Source organism: Hemiscyllium ocellatum, chromosome 18 (genome assembly GCF_020745735.1).
Source record: "Hemiscyllium ocellatum isolate sHemOce1 chromosome 18, sHemOce1.pat.X.cur, whole genome shotgun sequence".
NCBI classification, from domain to species: domain Eukaryota; kingdom Metazoa; phylum Chordata; class Chondrichthyes; order Orectolobiformes; family Hemiscylliidae; genus Hemiscyllium; species Hemiscyllium ocellatum.
In genome coordinates, this window is record NC_083418.1 from 33,649,371 (window position 1) to 33,677,184 (window position 27,814).

The 27,814-nt window shown below is 38.3% G+C and overlaps 1 protein-coding gene across 1 annotated transcript in view; it reads right to left on the bottom strand.

The window, feature by feature from the left end:
- Positions 1–9,573: 9,573 nt before the first annotated feature.
- Positions 9,574–27,814, bottom strand: part of syt7a (synaptotagmin VIIa) — a 682,829-nt gene continuing 664,588 nt past the window's right edge. Inside the window, exons 11-13 of the mRNA XM_060838472.1 lie at positions 16,123–16,237; positions 12,925–13,124; positions 9,574–9,678 (exon numbers count right to left, since the gene is read on the bottom strand). Coding sequence (XP_060694455.1) covers positions 9,574–9,678; positions 12,925–13,124; positions 16,123–16,237 — 420 coding nt within the window. The remainder of the gene's footprint in view (positions 9,679–12,924; positions 13,125–16,122; positions 16,238–27,814) is intronic.

Below are 27,814 nucleotides of genomic sequence, written 5' to 3' on the forward strand. Positions count from 1 at the left end.
ATTAAACAGTCTGTACAGAGTTGTAAAAACCTAACCATATATTCATTTATATGAAAACTTCAATTACAGCCAAACTAGCATTCAATGTAAACATAAAATAAATCTGGTTTCTGCTGTCCTGACCCTGATCACAAGGGATAGGATATTTGCCAAGATTTTTCATCCACCAAGACTAAGGCTTATGTTTAAAGCTGTGATCCCATTTTTGTTGGCTTTCATCATCTAATTTCAAAACTACCACAAATTACATTGCACATATATTTCTGCATCCTCCCCATACATACAAATAAACCATGCTCCTCTCTTCAGGGAATTTTGAGTACCTATTGTGTTGTAGTCAGCAAACATATCTTTTCTGTTTTTTTTAAAACTTCCCCTCAATTATTTGAAATATCTTTGCAAGCATTTCCATGAATACAGCCAGAATTTATGTACTACAGATCTTATTTGCTCCCTGGTTTAATGTCATGGTCATGCTCATGATTGAAAACTATAAAGGGATCTCAGGGCAGAATCTTCAATCCTTGCAGCTGGTGAGAAAGGGAAATTATTGGTTGGTCCTGGAGAGATACTCAACCTCTTGCTACCTTTCTAATCAACTTCTGGGTAAGAAGATCCACTGGGGACTTTCTCAACCTGCCACTAATTAAGCCCTTAGGTAATTAATTCATGGCCATGTAAGGATCTCAACTCACCACTTCCCTCATTGCCAGCCTTCCCAGCAATTGAGAAAAGTGTGGCTAGTTGCCTACTTGGGAAACCTGAGAGCCATCAGAGGCATGGATAATGTACGGGGGGGGGGAAACCAAACGTTAACCCCAACCCTTGCCTTGCCTTTCCACTCTATGACGTAAGATAAGGAACACATGTCCTTGCTACTGAATTCCCTCAAAAGTAGGCCTAACCAGTCTCTATTACAGAGAGGCCTCTGCTCTTTGGATTAAATGGAAGTATGTGAAGACTCAGGATGCCAGTTTTGAGTATTATTGTAGGCCAAGAAATCTGCCTATGAGCTGTCAGAGCATAATGAACTGATTAATGCAGCTTTGGCTCTAAAGCTGATGTAACTTGACCCATTCCTAACATACCCTGCCACACTTTGACATTCAAAACTTCTGGCCCCAGTCTTCAAAAGATATTAATTTCAGGAATTTGTAGAGAAATAGTACTCTGTAGCTGGTTGCTATGATGCCCAAAATATTGTGCTTGTGTGATCTCTACCATTTTGTTTTTGCAATCCTATTTTAAAAAAGATGGTTTCCCTCTATGTACAATCATTTAGTGTATTTTAAATTTCTATTTTTTGCCAGCTACTCTTCTTCGTAATATGAGCTTTAACTAGTTTTCCCAGGTCCTAAATTTCAACCTGACTATTAGAGTCAGAGAGAGGTGCAGAACCAGTCACTCAATGAAGTGTGCATATCTGCCTCACACATATATTTCTTGGAGAAGAATTGTTTTTGGAGACTTACTTTACTTTTCTATTTGCTTTCTAACTATAGGCTAGAAGGTTCCACTACTTGAAGTTCAGCCAATTTAAATCAAGCAGCCATGTCTATTCAGTTGAAGCAATAGCGTGAAATGTATTTTTGAAGGAATTTAATTAAAGTCTGGCATTTAATTTTTTTTTAAAGTTTGAGATTAATTCCCCTATTACAGGCTGGGTCTGTAGTATACTTTGGGAGTTTATCCCAAATTTCATGTGTAACTATGACTCTGAAGCCATTATGCTGAATGTTTGGTTTGACCTTTCCCCGTTTGGGGCAAGGATCAGAGCACACTGGGTTTTTGGCATCATTATTGACATTTCCCCAAAGTTGGAACAAAATGGAGCAGCAGTTCAAGTGAGCCAATCTTAGCAGCATCAACTGAGTTAGAATGGTTAAACAGTGTTCCAGTGGGCCTGAACAAAACTCTGTACATTTAGCCTAATCTTTGAACATTTTAGACAACCTAAACAAACCGTTCAATTGTTTTGATATCATTCCTAGATAAAACCACAAAAAGGCCCACTAATCTGCAAAATTACAATATCTGGCTTGTACAGTCTATGTTGACTAAACCATGGATCTGTCCTTACACAGCAGAATAAAATGTCACCTATGAAACTAGGGATAATAGCACAAGTAGCAATGGCACACCAACAGAATACCCTTGTAAGGTAAAATCACACTGTGCACCTCTTAAAATAGTGGCCAAGAAAATTTCTCACACAAGGTAATGCATTTATACAGTAAAAAATCACATAGCACCATTTCATGGTGTTGAAGCCTTCAATTATATTTCAACATTTAAATGATTTATTATGCATATATTTTGCACACACTATGAAGTAATTTGGCAGACAAACATATGGAGTATCACACCTGAGAACTGATAAACTGGCCTTCCACTTCTGTGATATAATTTGGATTACCTCTCTCCATCTGTGGGTGCCCTGCTTTTCTCCGGGCTACCCCTCTTGTTTGAGAACAGAGTTACATAATCTTTTTAAAAAGTGTCTCTTTTTGACTATAGCATCGTTTTAGACAGATTCCCTAACCAACGTGGCTCCGAGCACTTACCACTTTGAAGTAATTCTTTACCTCCCTTTCCAATTTATCACTTTATGGACATCAGAAGGATTGTAGACAGTTGGAAGGAAGACTAATTTGTTCTAGGCTACAATGTTGATCTCTCAACCAACTGACATAAGTAGCTTCAATCTATAACCTACCCAATACCCATAAGCAGTGCAACTAACTGCTATTATGTGTAACCCTGAGCTAAAATTATTTACTCAGGCATTATAGAAATATTTTCTGCAAAGTGAATTGGTGAACTGTAATGTCCCAGTAATTGAATACATGGCTCAATATATTACTGAGCTGCAAACTGAGACATTTCTGGGTATAATCCATCTTTTGTGCCATGGGGTAGCATGGTGGCTCAGTGGTTAGCACTGCTGCCTCACAGCCCCAGGGACCGCCTTGGGCAACTGCTTATGTGGAGTTTGCACATTCTCCCCGTGTCTGTGTGGGTTCCTCCGGATGCTCCGGTTTCCTCCCACAGTCCAAAGATGTGCAGGTTAAGTGAATTGGCCATACTAAATTGCCCATAGTGTTAGGTGCATTAGTTAGGAGAATTGGTCTGGGTGGGTTGCTCTTCACAGGGTTGGTGTGGACTTGTTAGGCCGAAGGGCCTGTTTCCACACTGTAGGTAGTCTAATCTAATCAAATCATATCAGCTGTGGCTCAGTGGTAACATTGTCATGGAGGGAGTATTGCACTGTTGAAGCCACTGTCATTCAGACAGGCTGTTAAACTGAGGCTCCTCCTGCCCTCTCAAGTGGAGGTAAAAGATCCAACAGCAGTAGTCAAAGAGTCAGGAAACTTCTCCTGATGTCCTGGTCAACATTGATATCAGAAATAAAGAAAGTCATCACTTGTTTTGATGTTGTTTCTAGGAATATTTTATATACTATTTGGCTGTTGCTTTCTAATTTTACAACAGCAACTGTTTTGCGATGTCCTGATATCATGAAAGATGCTATATAGATGTATTCCTGGGCTACAGGGGCGTTATTATTCAGAACTGCACAGAATTAACTGCATTAATACAGGCCATTTGGCGCAAGTGGTCTATGTTGGTGTTTGTATTCCACAATAGCCTCTACCCTACTTTAACAACTTCTAACAGCATAGCATTCTATTCCTTTTTTGCCTTTCATCTATACTTCACTTTCAATTAATTGTTCTGTGGACTTTCTTTTGCACTTGAAAATTATTTTCAAATTTACATAATTTCCCTTTCAATAGCCCACCATTTTTTTTAACCTTCAGAAAGTAACCATTCAATGTCTTGATTAAAAAGACAAAAGTTTCAAATGCCAGCAGCTATATCAGGGCACGATCATCCTTACAAGCTGCAAACTGTGCTGATTTTTGCATGAGGACAGTTTAAGTAATGTGGATGTATCAACGGTAATTATTGATAAATTAAATCACACATACATCTAATTATGTCAAGCCCATTTTGAAACACTAAGAGGACTGGGAGCAAGTTAAAGTGATGAGGGGAAATATTTAGTTGACATTGGGAAGTAAAAAGCAGCTTAGTAGCAATATTTAACTTTTCCCCATTTAGGCGATCATTGTCATCTGTCTTAAAGTATTCTATACCAAATAAATCCTGTCCAATCCTGTTGACTCATTATGATTACTTTATTAGTCAAGACTGCTGTATGTTACCGAAATGTTTTTGTTAACTCATTCGGAAGATGTTGGATTCACTGCCTAGACCAGCATTTTTACCAATCCCTAATTGCCCTTAATAAAGGTAATGGCATGCTCTCTTGAACTGTTGCAGTCCATTTGGCAGATATATATATATATATATATAGCATAACATTGAAACTAATGTATTGATTGAAACAGATGGTTTGTTTTTCTATTCCTACAGCTGTAGTTTTATATTACATATTTGTACATATATTAAACTTACACTGACTAAATTTAATACCAACATCAAGAAACATTCAAATTTTAATTCTGCTGCCACTTCGTACTTGTTGGAGGAATGATTTGAGGGCCAATCTCTTAAACCACAGATTTATATTCAATTGGGATTTTGTAGAATGGTGGTGTAGCAACAGTACTGAACCAGCTGACACCAAACTCAGCCTATCTAAAGAATCCTGACACCAACGATCAAAATGCTCCATTGTCAAGGCACACTGACATTAGTCCACTGAACAACTGAGGAAATCTTTCATTCACAAAGTTGGAAAAGATAAAGTTTAAAAATATAACTGACCATCCTCAAAATTTTTGATCAAATGAAGTTGTCACGGAGCTTCAGCCAAAGAAAGTCACTTGATTCCTGGTAAGTCATTAGGAAGATTTCAGAGGACAATGCAAATTTATATCATCCTTCCCTTACATTAATCTTGATTCATGACATGATACAAAAAAAATGAACAACTAAATGAAAAAATGTTTTAGAATGACCAGGCTTGATTAAGATTGATGTACCTAGAATATATTGATTTTCCTGAAAAGGCATGGGATTTCCATGGGGTAAACATTTTGAGAGTGGGGGGAGAGCCAACAATATCCACTATTAAAAAGATACTAAAAACAAAGTCTCAAATCAACAGAATAGAAAAATATATATTCCCCAACACAGCAGCAGTTTTCTGGAATGGAGCTAATTACATTCCATGACAACCTGCATTGATTAGCACCTTTACAATGAGAGTTGGATGAATTTTTGACTAGGAATAGGATTTGATGGTTAAGTAGTCACCATAGATGATCAAATGCAGTATAGAAAGACAGTGGTTCTAGTCACATTGTGATCATGGGAATGTTGCCTTTGAAAATTGATCAGGGTCAGAATATTGTTACAGTTTTCTCTGTAGACATTTTGTCCACTTTGAGCAAGTTGTTTTTTTAAATATGTTGGAACGAGCCGATGCTGAGTCTGTTCTAAGAAATGGATCAATTGGTTGGACTTCTGCACATGTGCATAATTTTATGTTCTTCACCTTTGCACAAGCTCTTGAGCTCATCCTTTTCAATCTTACTACAATTTAAAATAGTATTTTTGTCTGATTTACAAAATAGATCTGGTACTATGATTAAAGACAATTACATTTTGATTGTTTTCGAAGTACATTTAACAATAATGTGACAACTTAAAAAGTTGCAGATATATCGATGAATGATTAAGTGACTCAAATCTACCCAAATCATCATTCCTGATTTTCGATATAGCCTGTCAATCTCCAAAATATGAAGTTATCAGGAGATATGAAATGTTCGGTCAAGGTTAATCTTGGATTTGATGCCAAAATAGCCTGAAGAGTAACTATTAACAATTATTGTTACAGTATAACTTCACTACATGGATTATTGTTGACAGGGCATTACAGACCTATAGTCATTGTTGGCACATTACAAAAGCAGCATTGGAGATGAGGCCAATAAAAACTATTCCAGATTTAGATAGGGAATGAGATAGGAAAGGTTTTAAAAAATTCCAAATCCCTGACAGAAGATAATTGAAGAGGAATCATATTGGCTTAATTGAGGGAAATCTCTTTTAATTCATTCACAGGACAAGATATCACCAGATAGGCCAGCATTTATTGCTGTGGGTCTGAAGTCATATATAGGCCAGACTAGGTAAGGATGGCAGTTTTGCTCCCTAAAGGACATTAGCAAACCAGTTGGCTTTTCTGACAGTCGACAATGGTTTCATGTCATCATTAAACTCTTAATTCTAGATTTTAATTGAATTCAAATTCCACTATCTGCTCTGGCAGGATTCAAACCTGGGTCTCCAGAAGTAGTTTAGTGAAAGGATGGATCATAAATATAAATCTGTGAAAAAAGCATTTGAAACAGATAGGACAGGGATTTCCACACAAAGAATAATAAATGTTTGGATCAATCTAGTGGGTAAATCGTAGGGATACATACTTTAAGAAGGTTATGAAACAAAATAGATCTTAAAAATCTCAATGCTTTGTATACTTCAATAAGGTTTTGCTTTATCTTTGCTAGGATACAGTGGACTAAAATTTTTGTGCGGTTCACCTTTATCCCTGTACGTTGAATTACTCTGGTTGTTGGCAAACTGAATGACTCAAACATTGGACAAGATAGAGAGATCTATAACTATAACACCAAATAGATGAGTTTTTCTATTTCTGTATGAACTTTCTATGTTCTTTCTTACAGCTTCCCAGAATATTAGTTAATATTCATTGATCAACATATACTTTTGTTTCCCTTCCCAGAATGCTGCTGGGTTAGCCTGGATCAAATGTGGCTAGAAGTGAAGACCAGTGATACAATTAGAATCTATCCAGCAGATGTGTTAGCTTCAAGCTACTTGGTCCATTTCCCTCTGTCTGAAACAGAGCATGAGAACACAAAAAGCTTTATTACACTGAATTACCAGTTCCCAACTGAGGCAGTTGGTTAGTTTATGCTGTGAAAATCAGGGCACATGGTCAGCTTTCTGCATTTTAGTAAAGTCTATTTATAAACATAAAATCTAATACACATCTAGAAATGGCATACTAAAAAAATGTAAGATTGCTAATTGGAATTTTGATAGTTTTAATCTGTATTGAAGACCCTTATAAAGAATTGGAGATACTTTTTGATACTTTAATAGATTGAGGTGGCCAACGTCATGTTTAAAGCTCCCCCCGCCCCCCCAAGCAACTTATATTGTGAACCTAGCAAGAATGTTTTCTGCATGTCTACTCCTTATCTAGAAAATCACATAGTAAGAGTTGATACCAATACATCTCATGAATCTTCTGACCATTAAATCGAATAGACAGATAGTTTAATTTATATGCTTGCATTGTCTCCATATTCAATAGATGAGATCCCATCTCAGAAATGTGCAAATAGGAAATAAGCATAAGGAAAATGAGTAATGCAGAGAGTTAAATGTTGGTTCTTCTTCATGGTCCTGGGTTGAAATAGAGATAGATTGGAAGTCTCCCTAATCTGCTTGCTTAAGTGTCCAGTGTGAAGTGAGTTTAGGCAATTTCTATCTTATTGGCATGGGATGACAGCACAAACTCTGTATAATATGGGGCATCAAAATGGCAATCTCATAGAAAGTCCAGAAAAAGGAGCATGCCAATGTAATTCCACAAATTATGGATAATTATTTTGCCACAGTTTAGGGTGTTCTTCTAAGGTTGTTGTCCACACAGTGAGTATTTACTTGCAGTCTAACAATACTGTAGCCAACTAGTACCTTCATGACACAAGACGGTTGATTTCCAAAATGAAAAGATTTCCATTCCTCAGCACTAAAACACTTACATTAAGGAAAACAAATTCACACAAAGTGGAAAATGGAGATAATCTTTACCTCAGACTCCAGGCTGATTGAAAAAGGTAGTGTGTAAGCAGGTCTGCAGTAGTACCTAAGGGACTCTAACTTGTCCTCTGTCTGACATCATCCTATAATAGCATGGCTTATATTGAGAACACAATGCCTGAGAAACTGTAGGTGTGACCCCATGTCTTATCACCTTATTTAATTCTCCAGTCTTGACTTTTATTGTGCTGTTCTGTTGTCTAGGGTAAATTGTCACTCTAGATAAATTGCAGTTAACCACTAACTGTCACAATACAAGATGTAATGCTAGATTTCAGAATCTCATACAAGTTTCACATTCCCTTAGTTGTAAAATCAGAGTTCAATCTGAATTTATCAATAAAACCTGTGGATCCTGAAAATCTGAAACAAAACAGAGAGCTCTAGAGAAACTCAGCAGATCTGGCAGCACTTGTAGAGAGAGTTAACACTGACGAAAGGTCACTGGACTCAAAACATTCACTGTTTTTATGCTACATATGCTACCAGACCTGCTCTCTCTCTCTCTCTCGAGCAATTTGTTTTCTTTTTAAATCACCACAATTAATCTGACTGTGAGAAGTTCATTTAGCAACAGATATGAAATGAAACAAGGAAATTCCTTTATCAAGGACTCTGGATGTCTATTCAATGCCATTAAAACCTCCTCTCCAATTAAACTGTGTCAAATATGCCAACTTCAGATATATGGTTTACCACACAATATTATTTTACATGTACCTGACCATAATGCAAAACTACACAGGACTTGCATGGAATTAATCTACAGTGTTACTGTACAGGACTTCTAGAAATTTGACAGTATTTTACATTTGCTGTCAATTTTCTTTTGAAATTCCAGGCCAATACTGTATGTAACACTATAGGATTTTCTACATGGAAATCCTTTGGGATTTTTGCTTGTTGCGGTATAGTTCTGTAAGCCCTGGATAAAGAAGAGCTAAGTTAAAATACTGACTAAACCAGACACTGTCCACTTAAAAACCACCTCTAAAAATCCAAAATCCATTAACATCTTATTTGTCATAACCAAACTGTGCATTTTAAAAAGTGCAGAGAAAATCACCCACACATTAAGGGCATGGCTGAGTACTTACATTGTGTGCACAAAAACACACTTTCTATAATTACAGACACACAAACACAGACAGATTTTAAGTTCCTGCTTTTTCATTTTTCCCTCCCACTCATCATGTTGACTCGGATAAGTAAAATGGGTAACTTTACAACTGCTAGCATCTACACCTGCGCCAGAATACTACAAATGTTAGCTCATTCCAAAAAAAGATACAAGTTTTTTATCGATGCAGCAACTTCCTTTACCACTGGAAGAACGGTTCACTTTTTTTTGTCACATGAAATAAAAACTAAAATCTAAGCCACGTGACAACTGGCCACAGACTCCTCAGACACAGAGAATGAATTGTGCCACTACCAAATTATGTGGGAATTTAAGAGGGGAGGGAAGGAATGTTGAAGCACTGGGTGGAAATGACCTCTTGGCTAAAAAAATGTTGCTGGCAGCTCAATGCTATTCAGTCCATGGCATATGGATTGGCTGCTGGGCTCCCAGAGTGTTGACTGAGTGATCCATGATTTCAGTCCTCGTGCTTCATTGTGCATACTTAAAATGTCAAGGTTAATTGGATGTTTTCCCCTCTCTTTTGGTTTGGTGAAAAATCATGCCTTGAGCTGGTGCCACTGAGCCACAGCATGTCGTGGCCGCCCAATCATATCTTTCCAATGCTTGACTTCTCCAGGCCCACTCTTCCAAGACAAGTATATCTAAGAAGAGAAAATAATATGCATCAAGTTGACACTGTTAAACGGCAAGTACTTTGTTTATGTTTTTAATTTGATCCCCATTTTCTGACAATGTAGATAAATATTTGCACAAACTACATTCCTTCTAAGTAAGGAAAGAGTTGGGCAAACACAATTGACGTTTTTTTGATTAGAGGAAGTGCCAGTGGTATTTAGTGTCTGTTACAGATTCTGTTAAGCTGCCCTCTACTACAGAAATACTAGGCAAATGGTCAATTTCCATGACAAATACATTCAAAGGCAGCTATTCACACTCAATGTGTTCACTTTGTGGAGGGAAAGCATTACTGAATTCTAAACTTTTACAATATATGTTGTACTCAGGAATTAATAACAAAGTTGTTAATGTGAGAAATATGACAAATGTGATCATTGAGAATTTAATCGATAAATATTCACTGTTAGTCCATTGGGTGGATTGGTAGTCAGTGTTGGACCAAATTTCGGGTCGGACCTTATGCAGTTATATTTGAAAATATAAAAAGGTTCCAAAGAGGAGTCTTTGAACTTAAAATGTTAATTCTGTTTCTCTTTCCAGGAATGTTACAAGACCTGCCGAGTGGCTCCAGCATTTTCAGTTGTAATTTGAGATTTCCAACATCTGCAGTAATTTGAGTGTTTAATTCACTGTTACTTATCCATTTTAATCTTTCGGCTTGCTCACCTTCACTGCTTCTGTTTTCTTACTAATGCTTGATAGTTTCTGCCAAAACTCAGTTTCACAGCCACATCTCCATCCTCCATGACTCTCTCTGGCTCCGTCATACACAAAGTGGATAGCAACTGAAATTCTACCCATTCATGTTTTGAATCCATCCAGGATTACAAATTCCTCTGAGATGTATAACACTCCTCAGCTAGTTTTTCCTGCTGCATTCTGAAATCCTAATTCAGTGCGATGTGTCACCCTAAACAGTCTGGATCCATCACTCTATCAGCACCACCACACATTACCTCAAAGCCATCCTCAGTTCCATGCCATTCTTTGTCTCAATGGAAGCTTTAACAAGAAACCTTTTCTCTTCCTTTCAGCTCTAAACTATCTTCACTCTTCTGAATTCTTTATCCTCTCATAATCACTATACCCCTGACCTTCCTCTCTTACGTGCTCAGCCAGGGACTTAGTTTTATCCTTTTACACTCCCACCTCAATAGAGTTTGGCCACAATTCGATGCTGAACTCTTCTTCCATCACTTTTGCCACTGTGTCCATTTCTCTGGATAGAACACCAATGCCAATATTTCATTCCTGGGCCTACGGCAGTGTTCCAACAAAGTTCAATACAAGCTGGAGGAATAATATTTCATTTTCCACTGAGGCACCTTAAAGCCTTCAGGACTTAACGTTGAGTTCAACATCTTCAGAGTAGGTACACTGTTCGATTTGATTGCTCATGCAATCCCCTTTCTATCATCCATGTTCCTTATTGGCTTTCCTCCTTCTCAAAGCTATTTACAGCTGTTTTAAATCTCATTCACCCCTTTACCATCATTAACACAGCCACTGTTCTTTGCTCTCAACACTTTCATCATCTGTTCCAAAGAAGAGTCATGTCAACCTCAAAATATTAAGTCTATTTCTCGCTCCACAGATGTTCCCACACCTGCCAGGTTTCTCCAGCAGTTTCTGTTCTTATTTTATTACATTAAAATTTGCCTTTGCTAAATCATTATGTTAACAATATTTCCATACAGCAAATCCCTCTTTCTCAATAAACCAAAAGTTGACCATTAGAAAATGTTATTTTAAAAATCAAACAAAAGTATTGATAAAGATTGTTCTCAACTGCCGTGTGATAAAATGTAACTTTTAATTCTACATACAGATTTATAATCTCTCCATAACTTCTTGTCAATCTTTGAATTCCATCATCTCCTAGCTGCCTGCTCTCTCTCTCTCAATTAAAGGCTTTTAATATTGTTGTGAATACTTGCAGCCCAGCTTCATATTTGTTTCAGAGGTGCTACTCTTAGCTCTGAATCATAAGATTGTGGGTTCTTCTCAATTTGGACATAGCCAACAAGTACATTACTGAGGTGTGTGGCCTCTCAAATGGCAGCAATATATCATCTGGTACTATTAAATGAAAAGTAAAGCATCGCTCCCAGTTCCTTGGCCATTGATTACCCTCAACCAATATTATTGAAATGGATCTTCGAGATATTATACTGTGTATGGAATCCAATATAACTTGACATATGGTATCAAAGAGGCGAGCACATCAGTTTTAGGGATAAGTTGAAATCTATCGATAGTGGTGGTTACGAGGCTGATAAACAACACTGATGAATTTGAAGGTGACAAATACATCAATAAGAGTTTCAATGGCAGGTAAAATAAGGCAGACAAAGGTAGAATGATACATTATTGCATAGGTTCAGAAGCCCAAATAGGATGATAAGTTTGTAGATAGACTGGTTTAGCTAAAGACAGTAGCAGGGGATGAAATCAGATTTCTTGTTGTTGAACTGGAGTTAATGGTGGCTCATCGAAGACCTGGCCAGTACAGAGACAGTGGAGAGGAAGAGCTGAATGTCTTAAATGCACATATGGAAGATTATGACATGATTAGAAGAAATGAATAAAGGGGCAGCAAATAAATAAATGACAGATCCCTCGAAGACTCAAGAGTCAACAGGGGATAGATACAAAAGCTTACAGTAAACTTCTTTGGCTCTGATTGCACTGGTAAGCGGTACAACTAACCATGGGACAAAGTCAGGGGAACCACTATTTTGAAGGACAGATGGTCAACAAGATTAGAAAGGCATGGGGAAACTGCATTATCACCAGTGAACTGAGACTTTGTCTTTTAGCAAGGAAGAAAATCTCACTAGAGAGATTTAAATAGTGTGTCATCAAAAATGTTTTAATAATGACAAGACATGGAATGATGAAAATGACTTTAACCCTAGAAACTAACCAGTTTCCATGTTTGTTTGGAGTCTTGAGTATTACTGTTTTTCAATGTCTAGAATGTTGCTATTTATAACAAAAAAAGCATACAAATTAAATGGATTATTAAACTGGAGTCAAACTAGTTGTGTTGAAATTACCTAGACTAGCTCAGGGACATCAGTGACCATCTCACTATAAGGCTAAGAAACAGCTCATTGGATAACCTTACCACTTACGTGAAGTTGAGCCTGTGAAATGAATCTGGAAACACTATTACAAAATTACATCAGTTAATATCTTGTACAAACCTTTCCAATAACATCATTCCTGCTCAGTTTGTCTTTATCCATCACAGTAATGATAATAGTCGTCTCTCGCAATATCTCAGTCGGTACATCAAACACAAAAGACTCATTGAAGATGGGGTTTAAACACCTCTTCATCACAACTGTCTTTTTCTTCTCTACCTTCTTATCCTTGTACATGAGCCAGACCTTGACATATGGATCTGCAAGGAAAGCAAACCATACAGGTCACAAAATAATTGGTCCAAAATATTTATCATGGTAATGGTCAATAATATAGCATCTCTATTTAGTGTTACTGTTGCTATATCAAGATGGCAACATTAATGTGAACATTTCAGCACTATAATTACAAACAAACTCATCTCTAAACTCTGAAATGTAGGTCTCCACTAGATCCTGGACTGCCTCACCCATTGACTGCAATCAGTAAGAATAGGCAACAACTGTTCCACCATAATCCTCAACACAGGTACCCCGCTAACTTGCATACTCAGTCCCCCATTATACTCACAACTGTGTGGCCACAGGTTTGCTGATAACACCACTGTTGTAAGTTAGATCTCAAACACCGATGAGATAGAATATAGGACAGAGTCCATCAACATCAGCAAAACAAAGGAGCTGGTCATCAACTTCAGGAAGTGGAGGACACCCCTGTCTGGTGCTGAGATAGACAGTATCAAGTTCCTGGGTGTGATGATCACCAACAATCTGTCCTGACCACGTCAACACAATGATCAAGAAAACAAAACAACTTCTCTACTTCCTCAGGAGGCTAAGGAAATTCAGCATGTTCACAGGGACTCTTACCAGTTTTTAACAGGTCCAACATAGAAAGCATCCGAATGCATCACAGCATGGTACAGCAACTGCTCTTCCCAATACTATAAGAAACTACAAAGAGTCGCGAACTCTGTCCATCTCATAAACCAGCCTTCCATCCTCAAGAAAGCAACTGATATAATCAAAGACCCCTCCCTCCCCAGTTATACTGACTTCCATCCTCTTCATCAGTCAGAAGATATAAAATATTGAATACAATTTCAAGAACTGCATCTTCCTCTCTTATCAGACTTTTGAACTGGCCTCTCAAATGTTAATTCTAAGCCCTTGTTCTGTAGCTGTAACACTATTCTGCACTCTGTTCAGTTACCTGCTGCACTTTGTGTGATACAATCTGCCTGTATAACATGCGAAGCAATACCTTTCACTATATCCCAGTATAACAACAATAAACCAATCAAAACTAACTTGGATAAGTTTTTGTTTGGCAAAGGCATTAAAGGATTCAAAGTGGTGCGTGGATGAAGTTCAGATGTAGGTCTGCCACATTCTAAGTGAATTAACAGGGTGAGGGCCTCAATGGCCTAATCCTGTTCCTCTGTTGAAGCAGGAGTATTTTCCCATCTCCACTGTATCTGGGCTAGCGTTACCTCCCATTTACTTTCACTTCTTGTGCTTTAGCCTTATGGCTGCCCTAATCCTGAAAACAGTACATTCTATCCTATCGTAATGACAGTGCAACAAAAACTTTGCTGCAGTTGGATGTAAACTATTTTTCTAGACAATGAGAAAATATTTACTTTCCTCAGCTTTATGCATAAGAGAGATTTGCATGAAATGTCTCTTTATTTTTGATAAACTGCTTGTTGCATTATTATGCATTGAACTAGATTCGACAAACATAAATCAGGTGAGCTCGCCCCTGTTTCCCTAGTGCTAATGTAAAATATGCCAATCCACTGTCATTTCACTAGTCTCTGATAATGCAGAAACAAAGTGAATGCTGAAATTGGAAACCTTTCAGAAAAAAGACTATCATTAATTATGCTTGTTTTAAAAAAATCAGTTGACCTTGGAATATCGTGTGCAATTCTGGTCCCCCAGTTGGAGGAAGGGTGTTGTGAAACTTGAAAGGGTTCAGAAAAGATTTACAAGAATGTTGCTAGGGTTGGAGTGTTTGAGCTGCAGGGAGAGGCTGAATAGGCTGGGGCTGTTTTCCCTGGAATGTCGGAGGCTAAGGGGTGACCTTATACAGTTTCATAAAATATTGACGAGCAAGATAAGGTAAATAGTCATTTTTTTTTCCCTGGGTTGTGGGAGTCCAGAGATACAATCACAGCATTCAAAAGACATCTGGATGGGTACATGAACAGGAAGGGTTTAGAGGGATATGGGCCAAGTGCTGGCAAATGGGACTAGATTAGGTTAGGATATCTGGTCAGCATGGATGATTAGATTAGATTACTTACAGTGTGGAAACAGGCCCTTCGGCCCAACAAGTCCACACCGACCCGCTGAAGCGCCCATACCCCTACATTTACCCCTTACCTAACACTACGGGCAATTTAGCATGGCCAATTCACCCTAACCTCCACATCTTTGGACTGTGGGAGGAAACCGGAGCACCCGGAGGAAACCCACGCAGACACGGGGAGAATGTACAAACTCCACACAGTCAGTCGCCTGAGGCGGGAATTGAACCCAGGTCTCTGGCGCTGTGAGGCAGCAGTGCTAACCACTGTGCCACCGTGATGAGTTGGACCAAAGGGTCTTTTTCTATGCTGTACATCTCTATGATTCTAAGTTTGCAATGTTTCACTACCCATTCCACACTTTTGTGATTTCCACAGGAAAATCATTGGAAGTGACTTTCAAGGAATGAGGAGGGGGCACAACAGCAGATGAAATAGTGTATAAATGTGATAATTGCTGCATATAGCAGCAGAAATCATTGTTCAGCTTTTATTGGGTTACGTAACAATTAAGGGGAGGGAGAGAGACAGAGGAAGGCTAGAACAGACTCCTGCATGATGGCCTCACCTATCTACCAGTGGACATTCAGATCTGGATGGTGACATGGATCTGGAGATCTTTCCAACACTAGCTGGCTGGAAATCCTGGCAGCTGGGCTTTAATTAACTCGCTCCACTTAATGCTTTGAAGAGCAGCTAACTGCACACTTCCCATTCAGTCTCTCTTGCCACTGGAAACTGAAAAATTCAGTCTATTGAACACAGACCATGAACCTTACTGGCAAGGACATCCTCTGAGCCTATACTGGTGATGAAGGATTGAAATTGAGCTTATTTTATGTCATCATAATACAGCATTCAACAATTGGTCACAAGGGAACAGTATTTCTACTTCCTATTCAAGTTAATACATAACACACAACATAAATATTTTTGCACCCACCTGATGTACCTCCTATATCCATGGCTTTCAGATTCCTTGCCTTTATAATGTTCACAGTGATTGTGTTGGCAGTTGGGTTGTAGCATAATGACAAGAGAAGGTCTCCTCGACTCCCCTGAAATAACAAAGAGCCAAGTTACCTCTATTTGAAAACACTTCTGAATTGAAGATAATTAAGCATTTACCCAGGCATCCGGGAACCATTATAACTCAGTAAAAGCAATGCAATCGTCTTTCAGTCTGTCTTCAGCATCCTGAATCATGAATTTTGCTTCCAGTTGTATGTAACAAGGGGGAAAACAGTTACATTCTAAATTTCATGGAGATTTTATTTTCAAGCTGCTTATTACTGTGGACACTACATGTACAAAATTACAAAATAGTGATGTCCAAGCTGACAAATTGAAACAACTTTATTGTAATTACAGCAATAAGCTCACCGACTCAATTACTGCAAGAGATCTGCAACATGCACAAGCCAGCAAATAAAGAACATGAATGACAGCACCTCTAATTATTTAAAAAAAACTCCTTCAGAACTATCAGTCTAGAATTTGAGCTGGAGTTCTATTACATTGCTCAAAAACAATCTCACACCCAGAATACAGTGTTATCAGCAATATCAAACACTGTATAGAAGGGAACTTAATATTTTTGTTACCAGAGAGATAACTAGAAGCAAAGTCTGCTATAGATGCCTTGAGTTATTAAGAGTTTCATAGTAACCACTTGTGTAGTTAACTGAAGGAAGAGACAAAAGAGACTCAATTGCTGAAAAGTAGTGATACTACAAATGTTAGCAGGTCATATAGTTTAACCAATATTCATAGAATTGGACATGAAAACCATTTATTTAAAAAAGTAAATCTGGAATTTAAAGGTAATTTCTGCTTAATTATGTTTACACTCCAAGAACTGTTGTAAGTCAGAATGAGAGATTGTGTCAGCAAAGGGAATTATGTAAGTATAAGTAAGTTTTTTTGTTGATATTATTTCTGTCACGAGTAGCTCACCTCTTATCTCCCCAGTACATAATTACTCACAAGGCAAATACAAAAATGATGGAATTTCCTCCATTTAACTGGATGGGTGCAGTTCAAATAACACTCAGGAAGCCAGATACTAGCCAGGACACAGCAGCCTGCTTCACTGGAACTCCATTCAGTACTTCAATATTCATTCTCTTAACCTCCGATATGCAATGGCAGCACTGTGTACCTTTCACAAGATGCTTTGCAATAACACATCAAGGGTTTTTCAACATCACTTCCCAAATTTGCCACCTCTATCACCAAGAAGTACAAGAGGAGCAGATGCACAGAATCCCTACAGCATGGAAGCAGGCCATTCAGCCCATGAAGGACTTCCCTCCCCATCCTTGTAACCCTGCACTTCCCATGGCTAATCCATTTAGCCTGCATATCCCTGGATACTATGAGCAATGCAGCGTGGCCAATCCACCTAATCTGCATACCTCTGCATTATGGGAGGAAATCCATGCAGATACAGGGAGAATGTGTAAATTTCACACAGACAGTCACCTGAGGCTGGAATTGAACTTGGTCCCCTGGTGGTGAGGCAGCAGTGCTAACCATGGAACCAAGTGCTGAATGGGAACCACATTACCTGTAAGTTCCCCAAAAGGCCACACACCATTCTAACTTTGAACTATATCACTGCTCCTTGGTCAAAATCTTTGTCCTTCTTTCCTTACAGCACTATGGGCACACCTACCTGACAGACTGCAGCAGCAGAAAAAAACAGCTCACCAGCATCTGCTCTAGGGCAATTAGAGATGTAAAATAAATGCTGGTCTAGTCAGTGACACCCATACCTCACAAGCTAACAAAAATGAATAAGTATTGGTTAAGACTCGGACTACTCTAACCTCTTTATGGTCATGTGATTGGGGTGGCTTATTTTAAGGTTTTATCTAAAGGACATCACATCTTTCTTGAGCTACCAAATTCTGGCCCAATATGGTCACTTAGACTCTAAAGCCATAAGAATGTTACTAGTTGAATGCTGAAGTCAAATCTGTAAGATGCAACTGGATTATTTTTAGGCACCAATTAGAATAGCAGTTTTTTTCTCTTAGAAATTCTTTTCATGTCGATTCAATTTTCTGATAACCATCACAAACCTTATTGTTAACCTCACTTCAGGTGATAATATAAACTGAGGGAGAGCATAATATGGAGATTAGTACCAGTTAATAGTTAATGGGAAGGATGGGAAAATAACTTTTTGACTTCAACGGTGACATTATGCACGTAACGTCAAGAGCCATCAGTGCTTCACTCGGTTAAATATTCAAAGACTGATCAACAATAATCAGTCCTATTATAAATCCTAATTAGGAGCAAAATGAAACATTACAGAGATACTTGTACACCTAAAGGTCTGGATTTTTACAGACTCATGCATCATGAACTTGGGTATGAGCCCAGACCAATAAAAACATTATTCCAACAGCGGTTCTCTTCTGAAAACTGAAGTGAATTATTGACTTTGCTTGATTGACTTTCTCAAGAAGTTATAATCTGCTGTTCTTTCTGTGATTTCTTTTATCAATATCTCAATGTTTGTTTGGAAAAGGTTAAAAGATATGATATATCTATTATTGATAGTTTAATGGCCTGTCTGATTAACACTTAAGGTTGTAAGAACGGCCCTTTCTATTTTAAAGATGATTTGTGAATGGGTGTTTTATTCTCTCTCAGCAGTTCCACACTTGCCACTGTTATTAAATGCCCCGTTGTTTCGATACATAGACAAGAATGGATGAAGAGGCATGGAATGGGCATGAACTGGATGTGACTTACCATGGGCAGTATGAAAGGCATTGAGGAGTAACATAACAGCATGAGCTGGCAGAGAGAGTATAAGGGGACATGGGTAAGGGATTAAAGGGGTATGAAGGATAAAGGACTAGAATCTTCAGAGAGTACAGAGATGAGTCCTAGAAAACTGAGGCTGGCATTCAAATTAGATCCCGTCTGCACTTACCCATTCCTGTAGCTACTGACACTCCACAGTTGGTGGACATAACTTCATAATGTACCTGCAGCTCAGGATACATTGTGGTTAATGTGATACTTTTTAAACAAGGTCCGCCAACTCAGAACATTTCCTTCCTTGAGCTACCAAATTCTGGCCCACTGAGAGCACTTGGAATCTAAAGCCATAAGAATGTTACTAGTTGAATACTAAAGTCAAATCTGTAAAATGCAACTGGATTATTTTTAGGCACCAATTAGAATAGCAGTTTTTTTTTCTTAGAAAATTGAATCGACATGAATAGAATTTCTAATAACCATCACAAACCATATTGTTAACCTCACTTCACATAATAATAGCAACTGTGGGAGAGCATAATATGGAGATTAGTACCAATTAATAGTTACTGGGAAGGATAGGAAAATAATCTTTTGACTTCAAGGGTGACATTATACAGGTGACTTCAAAAGCCTCAATAATACAACCAAGTAAAAGTGTTTCAACAGAAGACTGGAGTGGCATATAAATATGTGTGTGTGTCAACCAGACTGCCACAAACACCAGCTATCCTTTCTAAAGTCATGAGATATGATGATCTCAAATGAGGGGCAGAAGAGATTGATGCCTTGTACCATCTATACAGCAACTGTGTCTAAAAATATTCTCACTTTTCTATTCATTTTGCACCTCCAAAGTTTGAACTGTAATTTTCAACATTTGATCTCTGAGTTAAATTCATAGCAGGCAGTGAGTGTCTCATCAGCAAGCAGTGTGGAAGAAATATCTGAAGAGAATGTCAGCTAAAAACAACATTTATCAGTCCACCGAGGATTACTTCATAGCCATTTACCATATACTTTTCCCTTCCAAACTGAAAAGTTTGACAGAAAGTAATGAAACATATGGCAGGGTGAAGACTGTATCATTTGCTTTCAACTTAACATTCTTACCTGTCATAGTCAAGATTATGTTGGTAATTAAGCTGTGCAAACCTTGAGAATTATGTGTAGAAAAATCATTGTTCAATGAGTCAGTCAGCACTAAACTCCCCTGGGACAGTTCATAACTCAAGGTGAATGAAATTGTTTTGATATTAATTTTTTTAAAAAATTGTGTTCATTCATTAAACTGAATCAACTTTAACATGTTCTTGATTAATTAGGGTATGAAATGCAATCCTTGGGTATGTGATGCAGGCAGGTTCAAATGAAGCATTCAAAAGACTATTGGATGATGATTTGGATAGAAATATGGTGCAAGGGTACAGAGAAAAAGCAGGAGATTGACACTAGGTAATGATGCTCATTTGAATAGCCAATGCAGACACGATTAGCTAGACGGCCACTTTCTGCACCATAACATGCATATTTCTGTGACATCTTTAACCCTCCATGGGATTTGTCTTGCTGCAAGCCAAGTACTTCAATAAAAAATAACATTAGTATGAATACAATGCATCTATACAAACTTTGCAAACATAAGATGATAGATCAAGCTCATTTTGTGTAGAATCTGACCGCACAGGAGGCAGCCATTTGGCCTGTGACAATTGTGTTAGCTCTTTCAGAGAGATCTTCATTTCAGTCCCAAATCCAAACTTTTACCCTGTAACTCTGAAAATTAGTCCCATTCAAGTACCACCCTTAGAGCTAGTGCATTTTAGATCTTAACAACAGAGGTGAAGAAATTCCTTTAACTTCTTTGCCAATAATATTAAATATATAATCCTCTTGATGAATGAATGGCTTCGCCCTAGTTGATCTAACAAAACTTTTTACAGCTTTAATTTTTTATAATAAGTTTCTCCTTTAACCTTTCCTGGAAGAAAAGTGATCTTAGCTTCTCCAAGTAATCAAATGCACCAAGTCTTAAGACCAGAGTGAAAACCTTCATAGGGCTTTGATATCCATTCTAATTTATAGTTTCCAGAAGTAAGCACAATAGTCTCATTGAGGTTCAGTGATTAACAAAGGTTTATCATGAGCTTCTTTTATCTATACTCAGAGAAATTTTCCCTGTGTGTAAGTATTCTTAAACAGCTGATAAACTTATCAAGCCAATATGAAAGATTTGTATATTTGCACCCTGGTCAAAAAAGTACAATTAAGACCACCTCGGCATGTTTTACAACTAAAGTATTACACTTCAGATTTATTTGCACTACATTGGCATGTGGCTGTTTATTTTAACAGTCACCTTGAAATCTGTTACTAACCCGCATTGTCAAATTTTATATTGCACAATAACTTTGAAATTATGCTTTCCATATCCAAGAGCAGTAGCTAAACCTTCTGGTTGCTAGGTCATAAGAATTGTCTGAAAATGTAAACTTAAACTGGTAATTCCCTTGCTCCTTGGAATCCTCTGAGAATGTACTTACCCCAATAGTTACCTAGGAAACATTAGACAGATTAAAACTGAGTCTGCCTGAGTAGGTACACAAATAACCCATCAACCACCTTCCTGAACATCCAACTGACTCGCAATCTTCTGACCACGCACACACACTCACTCCAATCTGCTAACCCAAATGGATTCCCATCCCCACCTACCAGATAACCCTGCCAACATCACTAACTCCATCACCCATACCAACTTCACCCATTTACTAACATTCAAAATCTGGACTTAAGTATTTTGAATCAATCTGTTCAGACATGGTATGACATACCTCCTGGGCAGACGGGACTTGAACCTGGCCTTCTGACCCAGAGGTGGGGAAAACGCGAACTTTTGAACTTACCATGCAGCAGCTAATGCACAAGAATGGGTTATGACTCCTGCACTGATGGTCTTTCCCAATGAATTCCTGCAATGAGTACTTTCTGCAATACGCTGAATGGCTTCTGAGATTAAGGATACTGTATCATCCATCAGGGACTGTTTTTTTAATATAACTAGGTTTTCAGACTGATCAGCATTGGGAAAAAGGGATCAACACTGACAGGATGATTTGGGACCAGGTTATTTATATGTGACAAGTAAAGCCATGTCCCCATTATTGATCCCATGTTATCTCATTCCAGTCACTTCTCTCCAGTAAGACAATCATCCACTCACCACCACTTTCTGTCTCCTTTCCTTTAGCTAATTTAGCATTTATGTTATCCCTTTTTTTTGTTTATATTTTCTGAATAGGCCTACTATGCGGTAATTTATGAAATCCTTTTAGAAGCTCATATATATTTCGAATGCATTACTTTCAGCTGGCCCTCTGAATTTGTCTTGTTTGTAGTTTATCCAACAATGATGTTAAACTGAATGATAAAATATAGTTGTGTTTTATCCCTCTTTGCTTGTCCAAACGAGATTGTAATATTTGTAATTCTCTAGTCCCATGACACCACTATAATATTCAAGGATGACTTCAAAACTGTTGTGAGAGTTTCTCCCCTCCTCCCTCTTTCTACAATCTTCACCCTACTTTCCATCAGCAACATAGGAAGCATTCCATCTGGACTGGGTGACTTGTTAACTCTGAGGGATGACCACCTATTTAACACCATCTCTATTTCTTTCCCTTCTCTCTACTCTGGCACTAACTTCATTCTGTTTTTATGAAAACAGATCCAAAATCTCAGTCAAGACCTCTGCATCATAAAAATATTTCCTTTGTGTTGCTTTATCAGCCCACTCTTCCTCTAACTATTCTTTTCCTTTTAAATGTTTGTAAGAAAATCCTGGGTTCCCTTGTGTTGCCCTCTAATCTTTTCTTACACATAATTTTTGCCCTTTTTGCAATCCCCCTGCCCCCTCCCCCATAGTCACTTACAGTCTGCATATATTTTGTAGGTGTCTGGTACGTGATATTTATTATACATCTCTTTCTGCTAATTTACTTTAAAAGCTATTTCCAATAGGAAAAACAGATTTGGTCCCTATGTTCTACACACAACATCCTGTTATCAAATTACAACACCAGAAATAATGAATGCTGCCATTAACACCCTTCCCTTTCTTTATCCCTTCCTATCCCTCCTGAATGCGTTGCAGTCAAAAATGCTTAGTGATCATTTCTTCATTATAGCCACTGTATCATAATCCCATATAGCAACTTATATCTTTAGCTTGATAATCTTACTTGTAACATTTGTATGACACCCAGGTATACTTCAGCGTCACCACTCTGAATTCTTCAATGTTGCTAAATTATCTGATTGCTTATTCAACATTCAATATTGGATTAGCAAAAATTTCCCACAAATCAATATTGGGAAAACTTGAGGCCATTATTACTGATCCAGACTAAGTTCTTTCGCTACTGAAGCCATCCCCATTCCCGGCAATGGGTAGAGATTAAACCGGTCTGTTCACATTTGATCCTCAGATGAGTTTCTGATCTCATGTCTGTGCTGTCACCAAGACTACTTATTTCTATGTGCAAAAGAGTGTTCAACATTTTACCTCTCTCAGCTTGTCTACTGCTGAAAACCTCATTTGTGTATTTGTTATCCTTATATCCAACTGTTCCAATATGCTCCTGGCCAGTCTGTACATTCTAACGTCCCTGAATGTAAGGTCATTCAAAACCTTGGAGGCCTAAATCTTAATTCACAGCCAATGCAACTCTCCTCCCAGCCCTGTGCTCAGTGCCCTACATTGGTGCCAGCTCAAGCAATATCTTTATCTTAGAATTCTTATTCTTGTTTTCAAATTGCTCTTTAGACTTAACCTTACTTCATGGACTTCAGTTGAAACATGTTGGCATCTGTGTCCTGGTGAATTGCATAATTAAGCTTGTAGATTTGAGGTGCAAGACAGTGAAGAGATGAATGATAAAGTGTGACAGAAAGTAGTTGTAAATGTATGCAGAAGAGTGCAGGCTAAATTAGAATTAGAGTAAGAAATGGTAAAAAGTCAAAGCTTTATGTTCTTTTGGATGTAAGTTTCTCGCTGAGCTGGAAGTTTTGTTTACAGATGCTTCGTCATCATACTAGGTAACATCATCAGTGAGCACTCCAGTAAAGTGTTAGTGACCCACTTTCTATTTATGCGTTTAGGATTCCTTGGGTTGGTGATGTCATTTCTGGTGATGATGTCATTTCACATTAGTTTTCTCAGAGGGCGGTAAATGGGGTCAAAGTCGAGAAAGTGGTGCTGGAAAAACACAGCAGACCAGGCATCATCCGAAGAGCAGGAGAATCGACGTTTGGGTAAAAGCCCTTCATCAGGAATCAAGTCAATGTGTTTGTTGACAGAGTTCCAGTTGCAATGCCATGCCTCTAGGAATTCTCATGCATGTCTCTGTTTGGCTTGTCCTAGGATGGATGTGTTGTCCCAGTCAAAATGGTATCCTTCTTCTTCTGTCTGAAAACAAACCTTCCAGCTCAGCGAGCAAACTTACAACCAGAACCTCTACTTGAGCTACAAATCTTCTCAAAACTCGATTTACGTTCTTTATTTCAATGTATGCAGCAATTGTAAAAAGGAGGGATTGATGGGTTGTTGGCACAAACATGAACAAATATGGCTTGTTATCTATTATGACCATGTGATTGCAGAATAATTAAGACTGGTAACTCAATATTCAAAGGAATTCAATATTTCATGAGAATAGGTAAAAAGGAAAAAAAGTGGTAAGGTAGCTTTGTTAATAAAGAAGTTAATTAGTGTGGTGCTGAGTAGTGACACAGGTGCAATAGATCATGATGTAGAATCGGTTTGGGTAGAAATAAGGAATAGCAAAGAAAATAAATCATGAATAGGGGTTCTTTCTGAGTCCCCGAAAAGTTCCCTCACTGTAGGACAATAGGAAAAGAATGCATGTGTGTATGAAAGGCATACACACAGCTGTCATAGGGATTTTATCTGCATATTGAATGGACAAATCAGATCGGCATGCAAGTTGAATTTGTAGAATGCATCAAGGATTACTTCTTAGAACAGTATGTCGCAGAACCGACCCAGGAACAGGCTAATATAGAACAGTACAGGCCCTTCGGTCTTAGATGTTGTGCTTTCTTTTCATCCTACTCTAAGATCTGACTATCCTACATATCATTCATTGTGCTAACTTCCATATGCCTATCCAAGAGTTGCTTAGATTTCCTTAATGTATCTAACTCTACCACCACTGCTGGCAGTGCATTCCATGCACCCACCACTCTGAGTAAAGAATCAACAACTCCCCTAAATCTTCCTCCAATTACCTGAAAGTTATGCCCCCTTGTGATAGACATTTCCACCATGGGAAAAAGTCTCTGGCTATCCACTCTATCTAAGCCTCTCATCATCTTGTACACCTCTGTCAAGTCACCTCTCATCCTCCTTCGCTCCACTGAGAAAAGCCCTAGCTCCCTCAACCTTTCTTCATAAGCCATGCCCGCCAGTCCAGGCAGCATCCTGGTCAATCTCTTCTGCTGCTCTCTGAATGCATCTACAGCCTTCCTATAATGAGGTGACCAGAACTGAATACAACATTCTAAGTGTGGTCTATCCAGAAGTCTATAGAGCGGCAGCATAACCTTTGAATGAGAGAGACTCAGGTCTAAAACCAATTTAAGTAAGGGCAATTACACACTTATGAAGAAAGAATGGTCTAAAATAAGGTGGGAAAATAAACTAAGGGGAAAATCAAAGATGAGCAGTCGCAGACATTTCAGCAGAAATTTCATAATACTCAGCAAAAGTTCATTCCAATCAAAAAGAAGGACTCATTATGAAGGATGACCTGCTCTGGGGTTAATAAAGGCTGTCAAGGAGAATATTCAATCAAAAACAAAGGCAGTCTCAATTATTTATCTATATTGATGACTTGATGTCAGAGTGTAACACGTATAAGTTTTCTTACAACAGAAAATAAATGGGAGGGCATATTGTAATGAGGACATAAGTAATTTTCAAGAGCGTTAGATAGGTTGAATGAGTATGCGCAACTTGATAGATTATTGAACCCCTACAGTGCGGAAACAGCCCATTCAGCCCATCAAGTCTATACCATCCCCCCAAAGAGGATCCTAACCAGAACCACCCCTCCCTGTACTTCCCATGGCTAATCCATCCAAAACCATCCTAACCCTTTAACTCTGGATTTCCCGTGGCTAATCCATTTAGCCTAAATGCCCCTGGACACTAAGCGCAATTTAGTGTGGCCAATCCAGGTAACCACCCTGCCCACTTGTGACATAAATTTCAAAGAATTATTATATCTAAACTCTTAGGTCTCTCTGATCTACAACACTACTCAAGGCCCAACTATTGTATAAGTCCTGCCTTTTTTTGTTTTATCAAAATGCAATACCTCATATTTATCCAAATTAAACTGCATCTGCCACTCCTCAAGAAGGAGGATGACAGGTGACTTAAAGAGATGTACAAGATGTTAAGAGGCATAGATAGAGTGAATAGCCAGAGACTTTTTCCCATGGCGAAAATGTCTATCACGAGGGGACATAATTTTTAAGTAATTGGAGACATTGTCTGCATTTTGCTCTGATTTCAAGTCATTAATACAGATAATAAATAATTGAGATTGCCTTTGTTTTTGATTGGATATTCTCCCTGCACATCTTTGGACTCTGGGATGAAACCGGAGCATCAGGAGGAAACTGACGCAGACATGGGGAGAATGTGCAAACTCCACACAGAAAGTCACCAGAGGCTGGAATCAAAACTTGCATCCCTGGTGCTGTGAGGCAACAGTACTAACCACTGAGTGGCCGTGCTACCCACAATGATGTCCCAAATCCTACTGCTCAATGGTCTGAGCAATGAAGGCAAGCGTGTTAAATGCATACTTAACCACCCTGCCTACCTGTGACGTAAATTTCAAAGAATTATATATCTAAACCCCTATGTCTCTCTCTGATCTAAAACTCTACTCAGGGCCCTATCATTGTATAAGTCCTGCCCTTTTTTTGTTTCATCAAATTGCAATATCTCATATGTATCCAAATTAAAATCCACCTACCACTCCTCAGCCCATTGACCCAATTGATCAAGATCTTTTTGTAATCTTAGATAGCCTTCTTCACTGTCCACAATACTGCAATTTTGGTGTCATCTGCAAACTTACTAACCATGCCATCTATTTTCCCATCCAAATCATTTATATAAAATGATAAACAAAAGTGGACTCAGTACTGATCCCTGTGAAACATCACAGGTCACAGGCCTCCAGTCCAAAAAACAACCCTCTACCACCACCACCATCTGTCTTCTACTGTAAAGTCAATTTTGTACCAATTGGGAAACTCACCCTGAATCCTGCACATTTTCTGTACTCTTCTATTCCCAGCCTATTCATGTATCTATGTAAGTGCTTCTTAAACACTGCTGTTACCACTTTCCCCGGCAGAGAGCTATGGCCACATAACACCCTTTGTGCTAAAAGCATTCTGCACACACATTTTTTAAACTTTTTCGCTCTCATTTTAAACCTATGCCCCCTATCCATGCCCCTCACAATTTTATATACTTCTGTCTGGCCACCCGTCAGCCTTCGATGATCTAACAAAAACAATCCAAGTTTGCCCAACCTTTTCTTATAACCATCACACTCCAATTCAGGCAAAATTATGGTAAACATCTTTTGCACGTTCTCCAAAGCCTCCACATCCTTCTTATAGTGTGGCAAGCAAAACTGAACAAAGTACTCCAAATGTGGGTCTAACTAAAGTTCTATAGAACTGCAACATTACTTGACAACTTTTATATTCAATGTTCTGATCGATGTAGCCCATGCTGTGTGTCT